We start from the raw sequence: 16,674 nt of genomic DNA, 5'->3' as shown, positions 1-16,674 counted from the left end.
TGATTAGGTGAATTAGAGCTTTTAATAATTTATTAAATTAGACTAATGAGATATCATAATCATCAAACGAACTTAAATAAGAAACTTCAGAAAGTCTAATGACATTAAGTAGATTAACAAAAGAATTAGGTCCGCTTAGGGAGTTGTAGAATGAATCTTCTTATTTAGTCTTGAACTTTAAAAAGAAAACGCAGGCAGACCAATAGCATTTAGCAGATTAACAAGGAGAGGAATAGTTTAGGAAATAAGTAAAAGTAGAGGTATGTGACAATTAATCACTTTTAAACTTTTGGAGGTATTTTATTCCCCTGAGTTTGTTGTACTCGATTACTATATAATTCTCTCAATACGCGAAATCTCTTATATATGCGGTTAAAGCATTTGAGTTAACTTATTTCTTAGTGTTCAAGTACTTACATTTTTAAACAGCAGTCAATGTTGATCTATGAACTAAACCATACGTAAAATCGATCTTTCCTTATGTGGTATTGATGCATGTTTAACTTTTCGCGCTGTCGGAATCAACGCGCCTACGTCTACGGAGCTTACGCAGAAGTGATTCGCAATGCGGTAGAGCTCACCAAAAGTTTTTTTGAGCTTCTGTAGTATATAATTAGTTCGGTACGGTCGGGAAATCTTGAAATGATTGATACGAGCGGTAAAATAACTAAATTGAAACAAAGCTCAACAGTAAAATAAGTAGAATATTTAGGGAGGAAACCAACATTAATCAACTTGCCAACATAGGCTATCACATTTATTTTGGTGGCACTCTTTAAATAATAATAAGCCTTTTTTCTCGCTTCGGTTGTCTCGCACGGCTTTCGGAATTCGCGCGGTTTTCGTAACTTACATAATTTAGATATTGCGTTCGAAACGGATTTACTTATTCAATCGGTTTACTACGCGGATGTATCTACGCGCACACGTCACAGCATTTTTTCTATAACTATCTTGAAACAATACATACGGAATCCAGTGTTCAAGCGGCCAACATAGGCTAGTCCTTCTGCTGTATTGTCAAAGATAGAAGCAAAATTTATTCAAATGGGTCAAGTCTTGAAAACTAAGCTGTCACGCAGCTCCAGCTTGATAACCAATAAAAAAAAAGACCCATTCGGTGAAATGTCCTTCGGTGCAAGATGCCACTCTCCCCAGTGTAAGCAGGGTGATGAGTGCTATTCTCCCCAGTGTAAGCAGGGTGATGAGTTGAAAAGACACCTCGCACTATGACAAAAGCAAACTCACCCGAGAGATTTTTATTTTGTTTTCACTTTCTACCGCTTCTCCCACTTCGCAAACAAATCAAGCTGAACATTGCATTAGGTCCTAAGTAACATTGATCGATTCTCTTCGTCGACTTTCTCTTTCATTAATAACTTGAGCACATAACCGTTTCTTGTTGTGTTTGTCGTTTTAGATGCTATATAAAAGCTTCTGTTATTGATCTGTGTGCTGTAAATAGCTAGGAATGTCTTTACATGGCCGTGGGGATACAAAGAGAAAGTCGACGAAGAGAATCTGTCAATGTTACTTAGGACCTAATGCAATGTTCAGCTTGAAATACAGTTTCTGACGTTCGCACCTACACCAGTCCAACACACCGGAGCGTATGAGTGATCACTAGGGAGCACCGTAGAGAGTTCGTTTGCTTCACCGGGGAGAATCACCCCGGTGCGCGGTGAAGATTTTGGTTGTAAGTTTGTTGCATACAAAGATGTTTTAAAGATTACTTTTTCTATTAACGTACAGTATGTAGTCAATTATTTGAAAATTTGGTAATATAACAATGTCCACATTTTGGAAATGCGAATACAGGAAGTGCATCAGCGCATCATTATTGAAATTTGCTTCAGTTTAGTCGACAGACAAACATGGGACAGAGATCGATTAGGATCACAGCGGGAGTTCCACAAGGCTCCATCCTTGGTCCAACGCTCTGGAACGGGATTTACAACGGCGTGCTAACGCTGAAGCTGCCCACATGAGTTGAGATCGTTGGATTTGCGGACGACGTCGTCTTGACGGTAACAGGCGAGACGCTGGAAGAGGTGGAAGTGTTGGCGACCGAGGTGATCGACATGATTAGTAACTGGATGCAAGGAGCGAAGTTGCAGATATCTCACCACAAAACTGAAGTGCTATTGGCCAGTAACTGTAAAGCGGTACAGCGGGCAGATATCACCGTCAGGGGCAAGCCATAACCTCAAAGCGTGTGTTGAAATACCTGGGAGTGATGATCGATGACCGACTAAACTTCAACAGCCACGTCGAATATGCCTGTGAGAAGGCTGTATACGTTGATGTTTTCACTCACTCACGTAAAGTTCTGCCGGAATCTTTGGAGAAATAATAACACCTTTACGCTGCCATCTTTCTCACGGAAGTGAGTGTATAAACAGATGAAATCGGTGAAATGACACAGCCCCATTGTCGGTATAGTCTCTTTTTCGTTGGCAATCTTTCCATTTGAACTGCGCGTTAACCAGCTGTTCTATTATCGGCAACTCAGCCGACACATTTAATTAATTTCCAATTTTCACGTATTTATAAGATAATAACCAAAATTGTAGGTTGGTTCTACACATTTATTTAGCCCAGAATACATATATTGGATCAACTTTTGGGGGTTGTTTGGTAAAACTCCCGACACTTTTGCTTCACACTATCTATAAGGGCTTGTAACAGTCGTAGCCGGTACCTTTGTCTACTGTTTTATCCATTTCCTCCGCATGTCATTTGGATCCTTTACTTTCTCCTTTCTGAGTTCCAGCTTCATCATGGCCCAATAGCTTTCGATTGGGCGTAGTTCTGGGCAATTCGGAGGATTCATGTCCTTGGGGACACAATGCACCGAATTAGCCTCATACCATTCCAGCATACTTTTAGAATAGTTACATGAAGCTAACCCGCATAATCGTAAACAATAAAAGGATGATCCACAGTATCATTACGTACCATAAATAAGTATATCCGGACGATTTTAGTCAGCGTGTATAAAAATGATAAGCATATAATACCATGAATTGTCCTGAGGATATCATATATTGTAATATGCAAAACAACTATATGGGATAATGGCGGTTAAGTATAATTACCATTCCATAACGTTGATATTTTAGAACAAAATTTCAGGTTTACTGTAAGACATATAGCTTTTTTATAATCAATTTTAAAATCATAAAACTATATGTCATAACATTCTGGAACATATGGATTATTAAATTTGGTTTTTAAAAGGAAAGTAAACGTTATACTCTGTAAATTTCCATATAAACTTCAAATGGTTTGTGCCAAGTCAGTTTCTTATCAAATGAGTTTAAACTTTCGGAGGCTAATCAGGACCCGATTTGAAACCGTTTGAACACTGTGGAGCGAAAATTTCAAATTTTGCATCAGTCTAATGAATTTTTTTTTTTTTTTATTATAGTCACTTTAACACTCTTGGGTCATTCGTGACTTGTCCGGGGGTGAGATTTGAACTCGTGACTTTGGCGTGAGAGGTATGGATGTTAACCACTACGCCGGGGTCGCCCCCCAGTCTAATGAACACATAGCTTCAATTAAGCGTATCTTTTTGCAAAACAAATCTAGCTGCAAACCCAACCCTTTTATCCAACATGAAATCTTTCATAGGAGCTTGTCTTTTTTTCACGTGGATCTCCGAAATTCAGCCAATAAATGGTAATAACAGGATAGATCAAGAACTCAATCATAATTGTGTGTGTGGTATAAGAGGCTTGGTGGCCTAATGGCGACGCGTTTATTCTCACTGAGCAGAATATCATGGGTGAAATCTCAGGCTTCTCAACTTGATGCGAACACACGAGTACATCACTGATCAAGATAAATTCTGATCTGCTATCTTTTCCCATGATCACAAGCGTGTGTTGAATGGGTGACAAAAAACTCCCAACCTAGCCTAATTTGAGAGCTGTTTTTGGAATTTTCAATACACCTGAAACTTAATTAAAACCCATTCACGACTAAAGTGGAGATGGCTAGCGTCAAATATCAGTTTTAAAGTGGTCATTTTATACAATAGATGAGGAGATGAAAGCATAGAGTTGATAGTTCCGTTATAGTACGGCAGTGTGAATATTGTATATAGAGAATAGAAAGCGAGCAAAGATCAATTTTGAGGAAGGCACGAATCAGGTTAAACATCTCCTATACCCAACTCCTCTGTTGGGGAGGGATGGTGAGGGGTATTTCGCCCACCACCACTGGCAAAAGAGATGATCGTCGATTTTCTCACGTATCTTCGATGTGCGGAAACAGTTCTGTCGATTGTTTCACACTCAAGTCGCCACTATCAACTCTATACTTTTATCTCCTCATCTCAACGGCGCCGGTGGTGTAGTGGTAAGCGTGATTACCTCTCACCCCAGCAGGCCTGGGTTCAACCCCAGTCGGCGCCGCCGGGATGTTCTGAGGCATAACATCTCTGATCACGCCTTCCTTCGGATGGGAAGTAAAGCCGTTGGTCCCCGGTTCATGAGTTGATTGGTTGATAGGTAGGGTCCAGGAGTGGGAGCTGCCTTCCTGGCACGTCGGTAGCATTGGTGCTCAGCACGGAAAACAAGATCGACGGAAAAAACAAACCAAAGAAAAAAAAAAAAAAATCTCCTCATCTATCGTATAAAATGACCACTTTTAGTCTGATATTTGCCGTTAAACATCTTCAACTATGTAAACCTTTAACTTCACGCATGGAATAATACAAACATGATTAGCTTAAGAACAAAAGTTTGTTTATTTTTCCAGCATACCGGTCAGTTAAATTTAATGTCGATTTGCTCGACTGCTGTGTACAAAACACCTTTTTACTTAAGCAAAACTGCTCGAATGTATCCGAACTTTTTATTCTAGTATAAATAGAAGATTTAATAAATACAATTACCTCTTTAAAACTCGATACTGAAGGGATTATCGAGTTATAGAACAATGATCCTATAGAGAATCACTATCGCAGTTGCGAATTAATTAATTTTTACTATGGTTTTATAGCTCGATATCGAATTAATGAACATCAAGTTGTGGAAACTTGACTAAAAGCTTTTTGACAAAAATAGTATTTGCAGTTTTGTTCAGAAATCATTCTCCATACGGTACGGTACAGCTTCCCCAATGGAAGTGCGAATCTCAACATGGACGAAATTGCCACTTTCGAGAAAGCTCTGTATGCAAATCCCGGTCAGATGTGAGCAACATACCGAATTGCGGAGGAGCAAGCTTTTTTAATTAAGTTCAAATATGAAAAATCGATTTTCATTAAGGTAATGCAGAGACGCTGATATGAATGCTTCATTTTGAATAAAATAATAATTGGAATCTGATAGGCATTAAAAAATGCTGTACCTATGAGGGCAAAACCGACAAAATCAAAATAGAGTAAACAAAGAATTCAGTGTACTATCCTATTTAATTACTATTACTACAATTCCTCACAGTGCTACATTACTACGCTGCTATGCTCTTTCGGCTCAACTGATCAAGTAAACCCACTTTACCTTATATCAAACTAATTTTTCCGGGTTTCTTTCTTATTCAGGACGTGATGATAACTCACAATGCGTCCGCCCGGGTAATTCGTTCAAACCAGAGCCTGGTTCTGCAGAAGGTGAACCGTAATTCATCCGGAAATTACTCGTGTAGTGCAATCAACGCTGAGGGTGAAACCGTCAGCAACGAACTGGCGCTACGGGTCAAGTGTAAGTACACACACACACACAATGAACGGTGCTTATTGAAGCATGTAGTGGAAGTTGGCGAAAAGGCAGATCCAACGGTTGAAGCTTTTTTTTTTGAAAAAATCATAAATTGGTAATTGGTTCAAGGCAATAACATTTTGAACCGTTCTACCACCCCTAGTTCACCTATAAACATGCCGTTGCCAATGGTCCTTGAAACTAAAATATTTGCTCTGCAATTTTCGCTTTTATTTCCTCCAATTGGTTCATCAGTTTTGTTTTCCCATTGTAAAGTTGGCTAGGAGCTGTAGTGAGAAAACTATAATTCTGTGATGGTTGAGTTTATGGGTCTCGTAATTTAATCGTAACAGATGCCCCAGTTTGCGCCACCGATAAAATCATCATTGTGGGAGCCTTCCGCAGCGAACCGTTGCACATACCATGTGAAGTACACGCCGACCCACCACCGCGGCAGTTCTTCTGGAAGTTTAATCATTCGGGCGAAACGCTCGAAATCAACAAGGAGCGATTCGTGAAAAATGGGTCACTGAGCATCTTGAGCTATATGCCCGTCTCGGATCAGGATTACGGTACACTTACGTGCTGGGGACAGAACGAGGTGGGCATGCAGCAGTGGCCCTGCTTTTTCCAAGTGGTCCTTGCCGGTTCGTAGACTGGATAATTCGAAGTTTGTTTTCAATTCTAATGTATTGCTTCCTCCCTTTCCCTACATCAGGATTGCCATCGACGGTGAAAAATTGCTCGATAAACAATCAAACGCAGAGCTCGGTTGAAGTGCAATGCATAGCGGGGTATGACGGTGGTTTACCACAGATTTTCATGCTCGAGCTGATATCAAGTAGAACCGGAAGAATGAGGTAAGCGTGGATTTTAATACAAACACAAAAACTCATTACCTCCATTTGTCATCCCGCAAAAAAAAACAAAAATCCATTTCACGCGTTCTACCCCACTTCCGGCAGATACAATATAACGAATCCCGATGAACCGTACTTTGTGATAGAATCGCTGGAATCCCTCATCCACTTCAACAATCTATACGACGAGCTGGGCGACGACAATGCATTCAAAGCCATCATCTACGCTGTCAATCAAAAGGGAAGAAGCCAGGGAGTAGTCGTTAAGGATTTCTATCTTGAGAGCACTAGCACGGAAAACCGAGCAGGTAGGAATCAATCATCAATCGACGTGGGAATATCAACTATCAATATCAATGTTCCGCATAGCTAATCCATTATTTCACTTTTTCATCCTCCATACTACTGCTACAGTCCTTACAAGCAACCCTCTAGATAGCATCTCACCGATCCTGTTTGGGGTTCTGTTTACTCTGCTGGTGCTGTGTTTCGTTATCTTTGTGCGAATATACTACATCAAAGCCACTACCACCTCCAGCACCATTACGAATGTAAGCAGCGATTTGGTTAACAATAGCAAACAGCACAGCTCCAAGCAGGATTCCTCGTCGAAGGTAAGTTTCCTAAGAGAGTGCATTCCAGTTTGGGATGCGGGATGAGCTTCCGCCCGTTTGGTATAACTGCCATTTGGCATAACTGCCATTTGGCATAAACATATATAAAAAGCTTATGTTCAAAAGAAGACTAAATACCAATTAAATAATTAGTTCCCCTTCCTTTAATCAAAACTGTTTTTTCATATTCTGTTAAAGTATAACAAGGATCCAATATAATTTTTCACATATATGTCAAATGGCAGTTATGGCAAATTACGGGGTGGAGCCGCGAGATGTATTCTTAGTCCCTGCTCCTAGTTTGGGACTGCTGCTGAAATTCAGACATGAAATTAATTTAAAAGTTGAGCTTATATATTTTTATTCAGTCTTTTATTTGGGTCGATGCAAGGCCTACTTCTAACAATTGCTGCGATGTTCATGAACATGATGATGGGAAATGGAACTAACATTCATTGTATTAAATTTTTGGTTTGCGTGTAGTAGCAGCATAAAACAGTTGCGGAAACATCTTTATTACTTATTTAAGTTATAAACAAGTTGCTGCAACTTGTCATGATGTCTGTGAGCTACATGGAAAGATCCTTTCCTTATTTTCTTTACTTAGATTAGTAATTTATAATGCTTGTTAAATGACACACACGAAATCAGGGAAACCGCGAAAAATCCGACCAACCGAGGTTAATAAATTAACAAACTTAAACATTTTCAAATGATTGAACTATAATTTTAAGTAAAAGTATGCAATTTTATAACTTTTGGCCCAATCAGATAATGTGATTGGACAAGTTTTAAAAACGTACCGCGTAAAAACCAGCTCCAGTGTATGTATAATGAAAATGTATGGCCAGCCAGCTTATATGGATTCTAATAAATAGCTCACGTTTTAGCACGCTGTTTTAGAAGCTTCTTACAGAAGCATCGGATTGAAACATATCTAAAAAGATTTTTTTCACATGCTCTTGACTAAAGGTTGTCCACAAAATTATTGCACCACACGAAAAATATTTTTGAAACATCCAACTTTTTAGCCACAGCCAATTAACTTTTTGTTAAACATTTTGTTCATGTACCGTATGCTCATAAAATAACTTGTTGTCGTTGTTGTTCTTTATTTAAAACATTTTACATCCATTGGCTGCTTTCATGTCTGTCTTAGTGGCTATAGGGTGATAATGTGTGGGTGTTTATAGTAAAATTAAATTTTCACTTAGCTTTTGTATCCTTTGCTTGTTTCCTCAACTTCTGGTTCTCTTTTACTTGTTAATTGCATTTCATCTCTTGTTTTCACTTCTTCTTCTTAATCAATTTCCCCGTTACTTTTTCTATCTTTTTATCATCTTCTTTCTTCATCATCTTCGTTTTCTCCGTAGCCTTCGTCCATTTCTTGCTATCCGTCATGATTTTCGATTTGCTCCGAAGCATCCAAGTGCGGTTTCACTTCGTTTCGTTTGCAATCCCCTTCTCGCCATCTTTTGCTTGCTTTTCTTCAATTTCTTCTCTCTTATTTTCGCTTTCTTCGTATTTTTTTTTTTGCTTCGCCGTGAACCCGTGTCTTCTTCTTTCCTTCTCCGATAATTTTTCTGGTTCGCCTTCTTCTTCCACATCTTCGCTTTTTTCACTTTCTTCATTCATTTTCATACATTTCCATTTTCCATTAACTTTTTTCTGCTCTGTCTCCTTCTATTCCGGCTCAGACTTCTTCGGTTTTCTCTCCAACTTCATCTTATTTTCTGCACTTTCTTTTGCTCTTTTTCGCCAGCTCTCGTTCTTCATTCCTTTTTTCGTTATCCTCTTCATCTTCCTCCGTCATATTCACCCCGTTTCATGCGTTCTGTCTACTTCTGTTTCCTCTTCATAATCTTCTCGCTTCTTGTTTTTCTTCGCTTTTCCTTCGTTTCTTCTCGCTCTTTTATCGTGTCACAATCTTCGATATGTGTTGGCTTGTTGCAAAACTTCAGCAACCGCTTTTCTTTGTCATCGTCGTTGCTTAACGCCACATGTAAGCTGGTAAATCGATTTCGTATTTCAATCTGGCTGTTTCAAACTTCTACGTCCCGCAGCATTCGCATACTGGCGGTAACGATTTTCAAAATAAACTCGTGTGTAAGCCTTGTATAGCCAATGCGAAGCCGAACGGTGGAACTTTGCTGATCGGTCCACTTTTTGGTTTCGCGTTTAACCTCCTTCAACTTGGCTTCCGTTAATTGCGCCCACCGTTCTTCCCATAGCAGGCGAATGGCATGGTTCATTGATGGCATCCTTCCTCGAGATGACGACGTTGAGTGGCGGACTGTTGCGTGCTTTGCCGGCGAGTCAATGTGCTTCTTCATTGCCACGGATGCCGGCGTGGCCGAGAATCCAACAAAGTTGTATCGGGCGGGTTACCATGTCGTAACAGCCCTTCGATCTCTTGAATCCAGAGATGCTGTGATTTGCCACTTTCTATTGCCAATAGGCAACTTTCCGAGTCGGACAAGATGACCAATTCGCTCGATATACCCGTGTTGAGAGCTGATTTGATAGTAAAGGCCTCCGCCGAAAAAACGCTACACTGTGACGGAAGCCCTATTGCTCTATGCAGACTGCCACAGATTCCACCAGAACCTACTGTACTCTTCTCACGTCCCACACAATAGGTGGCTATGGTTCATGCAACCTTTGGTTGGTGAAACGTGTCCACATTGCAATGTCCGGGAGTCGTAGATGAACATCATAAGCCGGTCGAATGCTCGTTGTACAACTGGGAGGTCGACATTTCTGTCTGACATTTTTTCCAGCAAGTGGATGGCAGCACGAACTAAAGTCTGAAGAACTAGGAGGTCAAACGGTAGGGTACTCGCTTCAGTCATAATCACTGGAATCGGGCTGGTGACGTACGCTCCAGAGGTGAAACGGGCCATCCGGTTGTAGACGGGTACAAGATTTAGGATGACGGAATCCTTCGCTCTGCTGACGAGTCCAATGCCGTACAGAAGCCACGAAGTGATGATTGCCGAGCGGATACACAACAAAGAGTCACGTTGCCTACGCGGAATCGTAGACTCGATCATTTTCAGGATTTGCAGCCTAGAGTCGCATGCAGTTTTAACTGTCTTGCAATGTTGTTTGAAAGTCAGTGTCCGGTCGAGAGTAACGCCGATGATCTTCAGTCGATCGATGTATATATCATTGCTGGGCTCCCGACGGGCGTTTGGACTACCGCACAGTGCACTATGGGCAAAAATGGGTCCAAAATTACCCAAAATTCAATATCTCAACAGCACGCTGAATTCTGGCCATGAAAAACGACTTTTCCGAAGAGAAATCGTTCGGGAAATGAATTGCACGTGGTCCCATAGACTAAAGCCCTACAGTAAAAGTATGGACGACTGTCACCACAAAACTGAAAAAAAGCTGTTCCAATCGAGCAAAGCGGTGCATTTTGACGGTTCGATTGGAACAACTTTTGACAGACGTCCATACTTTTACTGTAGGGCTTTAGTCTATGGGACCACGTGCAATTCATTTCCCGAACGATTTCTCTTCGGAAAAGTCGTTTTTCATGGCCAGAATTCAGCGTGCTGTTGAGATATTGAATTTTGGGTAATTTTGGACCCATTTTTGCCCATAGTGCACTGTGCGGTAGTCCAAACGCCCGTCGGGAGCCCAGCAATGATATATACATCGATCGACTGAAGATCATCGGCGTTACTCTCGACCGGACACTGACTTTCAAACAACATTGCAAGACAGTTAAAACTGCATAAGATATAACTTTGTAGATGAGAATTTCAGTCTAAAAATTCAAATTCAGCCTCAAAACATATCCTTCCACCTAAATCTGCATTCTGGACCACTGTGCACTGATACCAGGAACAGGGTGATCGAAAGTACTGATCATTGAGGAACGCCGTTCTCCAATGGCTTTTCATGCGATGAATGTCCTTTCACGTTCGAGGCGAGGAAACTGTTCAGCACGTTGAACATTTTCGTAGAGTACACAATATGACAAATCTCCAGCTAGTGTCGTACGCCTTCGAGAGATCAAGCGATGCTTGAGACATTTTAAATCATTTTCTCAAAAAAGCGTACTAACAACAAGTTCAAAAATTTCACCAAAAGTCCTTTCCAACAATTTTTGTCGGTTTTGAAGTGTTCATGATTTTGAACATTTAAAGGTTTTCACTTTTCATAAGCTTGTTTTTGAAAATAAAATTTTAGAAACCGGGCAAGGGCATTTTGAAATATTTGGACTTTTTATTTATTTTTTTGTTTTTAACAAAATTTAATACAACTACACATAGATTCATACAAATTGATGAAAGCCGATTAAAACATTCTGCTCAGAAGCTTCTTTTAGCAACATTTTTATGATCTTCCATAAGAAGCTTATTCTACATGCTTGTCCGTCATTCTGCTCCACTAAGTAAAAAAACACGGACAGGACAGTAAATCTGTGTAGCTACGCAATAATGGAGAATTCTTCAAAGGTTTGATGATGATGATGATGGTCCCACCTCTTACCCCTACAAAGGTTGGCAAACAAAATCGAACTGGTTGCAGTTACAGATATAAATTCCCTCTAGAGTTTACAGTTGCTTCACAGCGATATAAATGTGAAAAAGCTCAGGCGTCCACCTCTTAGTTCGCCTTTTTGTCTACCTAAAATATTCATAAGTATTACAAGCAATCAAGAGTTAACGAACAATCAACAAAGCATCCTATTACACTATCAACTACGCAAGATGCTATCATAATTTTCAGCAATGTCAGGAATGCTCACGAGCCCCTAACATTTGCCAGAAAACTTACTACTAACTCAAGGTATCTTTCAAATAAGCTTCAAAATTGCATTTTTTTTTTATCAAACGTTAAATTCAGTCCTCTATATCCGTAATACGCGCGCGAGGCTCAAACCTTTGTAGACTACTTTTTTTTTAAATTAATCTACTATTAAATCAAATATTAAAAATCCATCATCACCCTCGTGGCGAACAGAAATAGTTTTTGCAGTGCTACAATAATTATTAAAAAGTCGTTATGACAGCTATCCATATAAAATAATCCGTTAGAGATAACTTCGTCAAGATACATAATTTGTCAATTCATAAAAAAATCAAGGGAGAAGCATTTCATTTTTTTAATGATGCAAAAACCAATTTCTCTTTCGCTATATGATTACCTGTTTCTATCAGGCAACACAATTAGCATGAGCATAATATGTAAGTGTGAATTGATGGCATCATCTGAAACTTCCAACGACAAAATTAAAGATTCTGTTCATGAGATGAAACATTACAATTTTTACATACTTTTTATTTAAATCTGCAAATCTTACATTTCCCGGACGGGTGATGCACAAAATTTCAATTCCAAACCAAACTCTTTGCTAATGGATGTTTATACTTGCTCCAATTACATATCGTTACAGCTGCTTACAACCACGCTAACGTACCCTCTTTATCGTATCTTCGATGATGACCGGCTTGAAATACCTGATACTTTTATAATTATTTATCCTGCTAGCGCATATCTACTAATTGCAAGCCCAAATTAATGATGTAAACAGTACATAGTAGGAAATATAGCTGCAGTGCACTCTCCATCGAGCGAAGGCTCGCTTGTTAGTAAAAGATACCGAAATAGATGCTTTCAAAAAGATACAATATAACCAAAACTACGAACGACATGCGCTTTACTATGCCTCACAACTGTCTATAAATAATAAAATCGAGAAAAATGCAATGCTGAGATGGATGTTTAATTTTTAAGAATGAGTAAAATATTTGCCTCAATTTTAAAATATGTATGAACGTAGTGAGGATACATCAGAACTCAACTCAACTTCAGCGAGTCAAATGTAATCCCGAGGGACTAGTAAATGTTCACCTTCAAATACCTCACTAAAAATCCATCGGTAGGTTATAAAACCATGTGAGGCCCATAGACTCCAAGTGTGTCACAATTCGAAACAATAGTGTTGAGGCATGGTTCACAGCATAAGATTCAGACATGAAATGGATGTGTTTCACAATAAGTGCATAGTTAAATTAGGGATCGTCCATTAATTATGTCACACTATTAGGGGGAGGGTGGGTTCTGGAAACTGTGACGAGCCACACATAAAATTAAGGTCCATACAAAAAATGTGACAAAGAGGGGAGGGAAGGTTGAAAATGGGGAAAATGGGCCAAATTTGCGAGACATAATTAAGGGGGATTTCCGGTTCAATTGACCTAAACTTAGGATTTTTTCCAGGGAGCTGGTAAGAGTTAGAGACTTGAGTTTTTTGTCAAATCTTTATTCATTCTTGCTCTACAACTGGGAATTTTTTCAAGTCCAAAAATCCAAAATGGCGTCCAATATGGCGGCTGCCCGGCGGGTACTTCCCAAAACTGCGAGCAGCCTAGAGGTCGCAAATCGTCACCTAGAAAGAAAATCGGCTCAGTTTCTTGAAGAGTATAGTTCAGAGAATGGAATGAACTAGAATCTTTGAAAAATCTCAAAATTTGACAAAATGGCGGGCATTTGAAAAAAAGTCGTTTTTTTCGGCCGATTTTTTGACTTTGACAGGCTGTGAAAAATCGAAAATTGCACATTTCTCCTTGAGTCTATAGTTCATTCCACGAAGAAAAGTGTTTTCAATAAGGGAAGCAAAGAACGAAGTCAATTGGTTGAACCGTTCAAAAGCTAGAGTGCTCGCAGTTTTGAAAAATGTAGTTTCGAGAAAAACGCGTTTAAAGAGCGCGCGTGACAAAACTTATACCTGCGCGACCCACACAGTCGATGCACTCAAAGGCCTGTAGCGACGTAAATATTTGCCGGATCGAAATATCCTTTTACCCACATATTCTAGACATGTTAAGCTTTGATTTAAAAAAAATCGATTTTTTGAAAATATTGAACCGGAAATCCCCCTTAATGAACTTTCCCTTATGATGACGTGTGGAATTCTTTGAGTGTAACGTATTGCTCGGGATACAACAAATGTATTTATGTTTAACTGAAAGCCTCAATAAAAGAGAAATAAAAGATGTTTGATTAGTTTTGCTGGAAGATATCAGTGAAATATTGTAGGTTTTACGCTGAGAGGTGCGTACTCGATCACTTTCAATTTTCAAGACATTATTCTTGAAATTTTTAACTTTCTTGCCTTTGTTTACATCCCGGATCCTATCTCTGCCACTCAGAAGTTGGCACCTTTTATCCACACGGCGAATGAGAACTACCCAAATTTGAGTTTAGTTCACTCATAATCGCCAAAAGTGCAGGAACTCAGCGATGAGTTAATTTGCCTCATGTTTTCCCAGGTTTTTCCAGGATTTTCCAGGGAAAAATTCCTGAATTTGAAAAAAGTAAAGATTGCATTCACTCAGTCTATTGGTACTACTAGGAGACTGAATAAAATTTTCGTCAATTTCCTCATTTTCCGGCAGATTTTTAAGGTTTTCCACAGGAAACCATGAAACAAATTTTACTCATCGCTGAGCTCCTGCATATAAGAATCGCATCCCCTCACACCCGTTTATTTGGATGTAGTAGCTTTCTTAGATAAGGATGTTTAGTACCATTAATGTTTGTTAAAAAAATTTCAAATGTGTTCTTTTATTTGCAATAATTAGATCTATTAGCCCCTGTAATAGACTTGTATTATTCATTTTTATTTAAACTCAATAATAATATAACGATCATTGATAACAATGCTTTATCTTTCGGGCGAAATCATTTAAGAGATGTATACGTTATTGCTAGTGCCGATCGTTGGATTCTTTTTGGCCGATGCTGTTGCATTTTTTTTACCGCCGTTGCGAGTGATTCCGCACCGATGTCAATCATATAAGGTCTGGAATAACAGCCAGCTTGCTGGTGTTTGAGGCAAAAAAGTTGTAAACATTGCTGAGCAAGCCAATTACGGCGTCCCGTCATCAGAACAGTCCATACTAAGAACAGCAGACGTGTCGTCACAGAAAACAGCTGTTTCGTGTAAAAAGATAAACATTGCTATGAAATACGAACACTACTAAACATTTTCACATTTCACTAATACCAATTATCCGGTTGGGCCAGACCTTGTATTATTGACATCGAGTCAGCACCAATGTCCTTTATATAAGGTCCGGGCTAACAGGCTTATTAGTGTTAGTGAAATGTGCAAACATTGCAATGTTTATCTTTTTACACGAAACAGCTGTTGAAAGTGACATAAATCTCACTGTTCGCAGTATGGAATGTTATGGTAGAGTGACGTCGTCACTTGAGTGCTCAGAAATGTTTACAATATGTTTGCTTCTAACACCAGCAAGCTGCCTGTTGGACCTTATATAAATGACATTGAGTCCGCACCACTCAGGTTTTAAGCTGGGTTTAGACTAGGCAAGTCAAATGATCAACTGACTTGATCAATTGCCCTGTCGAAACCCAGCTTTACGGTAATGAGCTGATGCTTCTGCGTGAGGTTGTTTTACTAGTCGTACAGCAAAAATATTTTGCTGGATGGATTGCTGAGAAATTTGAGAGCAGGTAAAATGATTGCAAAATAAGCGTTAAATCTAGGAAGAAAGAAGACAAATGTCAGCCAATTAGATTGAGATTCAGTGTAGACTGTTTAATTTACATCTTCTGTTTTGACTATTACGTCCCAACTAAAACTGAACCTGCTTTTAACATAGTGTTCTTTGAGCATTTTCACAGTTCTTTGTTGAGGGCTTTCTAAGATTTACACCATTTTTGCATTTGTATGCGGCGTAAGTGGCGAGCATAATGATTCTTCAATCCCAAAATTACCTCAACCGGATGGGGAATCAAATTCATCGTCTCCCCCATAGGGTCATAGCATGTCATGGTTTTACTAACTAATTATAGGCTAGTAGGTAGGGAAAATGGATGTAATGTCGGCCTAAATACCCCTAATTTGGGCCCATACATAAATTCAGCAATCGACTAAATTTTCAATAGCGACCAAAAATATCCATTAGTACCGTCCCAATGACGTGTTCATCTAGGTAAAATTGCAGATTCTTAGCGATGGGCCGAATCTAAGATCCATAGGCCAACATTAGAGCCATTTCCCCTATTCATCAGAATGTTCTCTTTATAACTTCTGATGAACGACCCACGAAGCAGTGAAGGGTATTAATAACTTAATTACAATTACTTCCCAAAAATTATTCGTCAAAATTCCTTCTAGAAATGTCGTGACGCATGTTTTGAAAGTTTTCTTGTTTTTATTATCCCGGAAGGTTCTTCTGAATTATTTCGGAAGATATCCACTGCTTGCGAAAGTTTCTTTCAAGTTTCCCTTTAAAATTGCTTCCCACTTGTTCCTTGGACGTTTTTCGGTTTTGTTTTCTGCCTCCACTGGATTTTATTTTACTTTCCTATTATTTTCCTACCTTTCACGACTTATTCCGGATGTTTCTTCTGACTTGATTTCCCCCGGAAAATATAAATCAAGTTTCCCCGGAATTATTCCGCCTGCCTCTTAGTCTATTTTTAGCAAGATCATGC

General features: G+C 39.3%; 1 protein-coding gene across 1 annotated transcript in view; it reads left to right on the top strand.

Moving 5' to 3' along the window:
- LOC135706541 (protein turtle homolog A-like) overlaps positions 1 to 16,674 on the top strand; it is a 1,327,166-nt gene that overhangs the window by 1,278,068 nt on the left and 32,424 nt on the right. The window contains exons 11-15 of the mRNA XM_065228176.1: positions 5,555 to 5,714; positions 6,065 to 6,358; positions 6,430 to 6,571; positions 6,677 to 6,879; positions 6,986 to 7,185. Coding sequence (XP_065084248.1) covers positions 5,555 to 5,714; positions 6,065 to 6,358; positions 6,430 to 6,571; positions 6,677 to 6,879; positions 6,986 to 7,185 — 999 coding nt within the window. The remainder of the gene's footprint in view (positions 1 to 5,554; positions 5,715 to 6,064; positions 6,359 to 6,429; positions 6,572 to 6,676; positions 6,880 to 6,985; positions 7,186 to 16,674) is intronic.

This window comes from Ochlerotatus camptorhynchus, unplaced genomic scaffold (assembly GCF_037179485.1).
Source record: "Ochlerotatus camptorhynchus isolate MF236.1 unplaced genomic scaffold, CSIRO-AGI_Acam_v1.1 ptg000284l, whole genome shotgun sequence".
Lineage (NCBI taxonomy): Eukaryota > Metazoa > Arthropoda > Insecta > Diptera > Culicidae > Ochlerotatus > Ochlerotatus camptorhynchus.
Note: the sequence above shows the minus strand (reverse complement) of the source record. Positions and strands in the feature narration are given on the sequence as shown.